Genomic DNA, 290 nt, shown 5'->3' on the forward strand with positions numbered 1-290 from the left:
TGCCCAAGGCTGAGGGTGAGTGTGCGGACCAGATGCGTGGGGACAGCAGGTGGCCTCGCTGGGACCGTCCCGAGGGGGAGCCGGATCCCGCGTCCTCCCTGACCTCTGTCGCCCAGCACAGTGCCGCCCTCCCCGGGCCAGCCTCCTGCGAAGGAAATTTGCTTGTCAAAGGGTCCTGTCTTCACCGCAGCTTCAATGCAGAGCCTCAGGCCCCGGGGGCGCCAGCGTGGCCTGGGCACGGGCGCCTGTCCGGGTTGGTTGTTTCCTGGCTGCCTGGGCTCAGAGCAGAG

General features: G+C 68.3%; 1 protein-coding gene across 8 annotated transcripts in view; it reads left to right on the top strand.

The window, feature by feature from the left end:
• The window catches only part of FXYD2 (FXYD domain containing ion transport regulator 2), a 12,781-nt gene that overhangs the window by 8,745 nt on the left and 3,746 nt on the right, over positions 1-290 (top strand). Inside the window, exon 1 of one of the 8 annotated variants that reach the window (XM_005856804.2) lies at positions 7-253. The exons of the other annotated variants lie outside the window; for them this stretch is intronic. Coding sequence (XP_005856866.1) covers positions 196-253 — 58 coding nt within the window. The 5' untranslated portion in view covers positions 7-195. Of the gene's footprint in view, positions 1-6; positions 254-290 lie in introns of those variants that run through there. 8 annotated transcript variants of the gene reach the window in all.

The sequence above is a fragment of the Myotis brandtii genome, unplaced genomic scaffold, assembly GCF_000412655.1.
Source record: "Myotis brandtii unplaced genomic scaffold, ASM41265v1 scaffold105, whole genome shotgun sequence".
Lineage (NCBI taxonomy): Eukaryota > Metazoa > Chordata > Mammalia > Chiroptera > Vespertilionidae > Myotis > Myotis brandtii.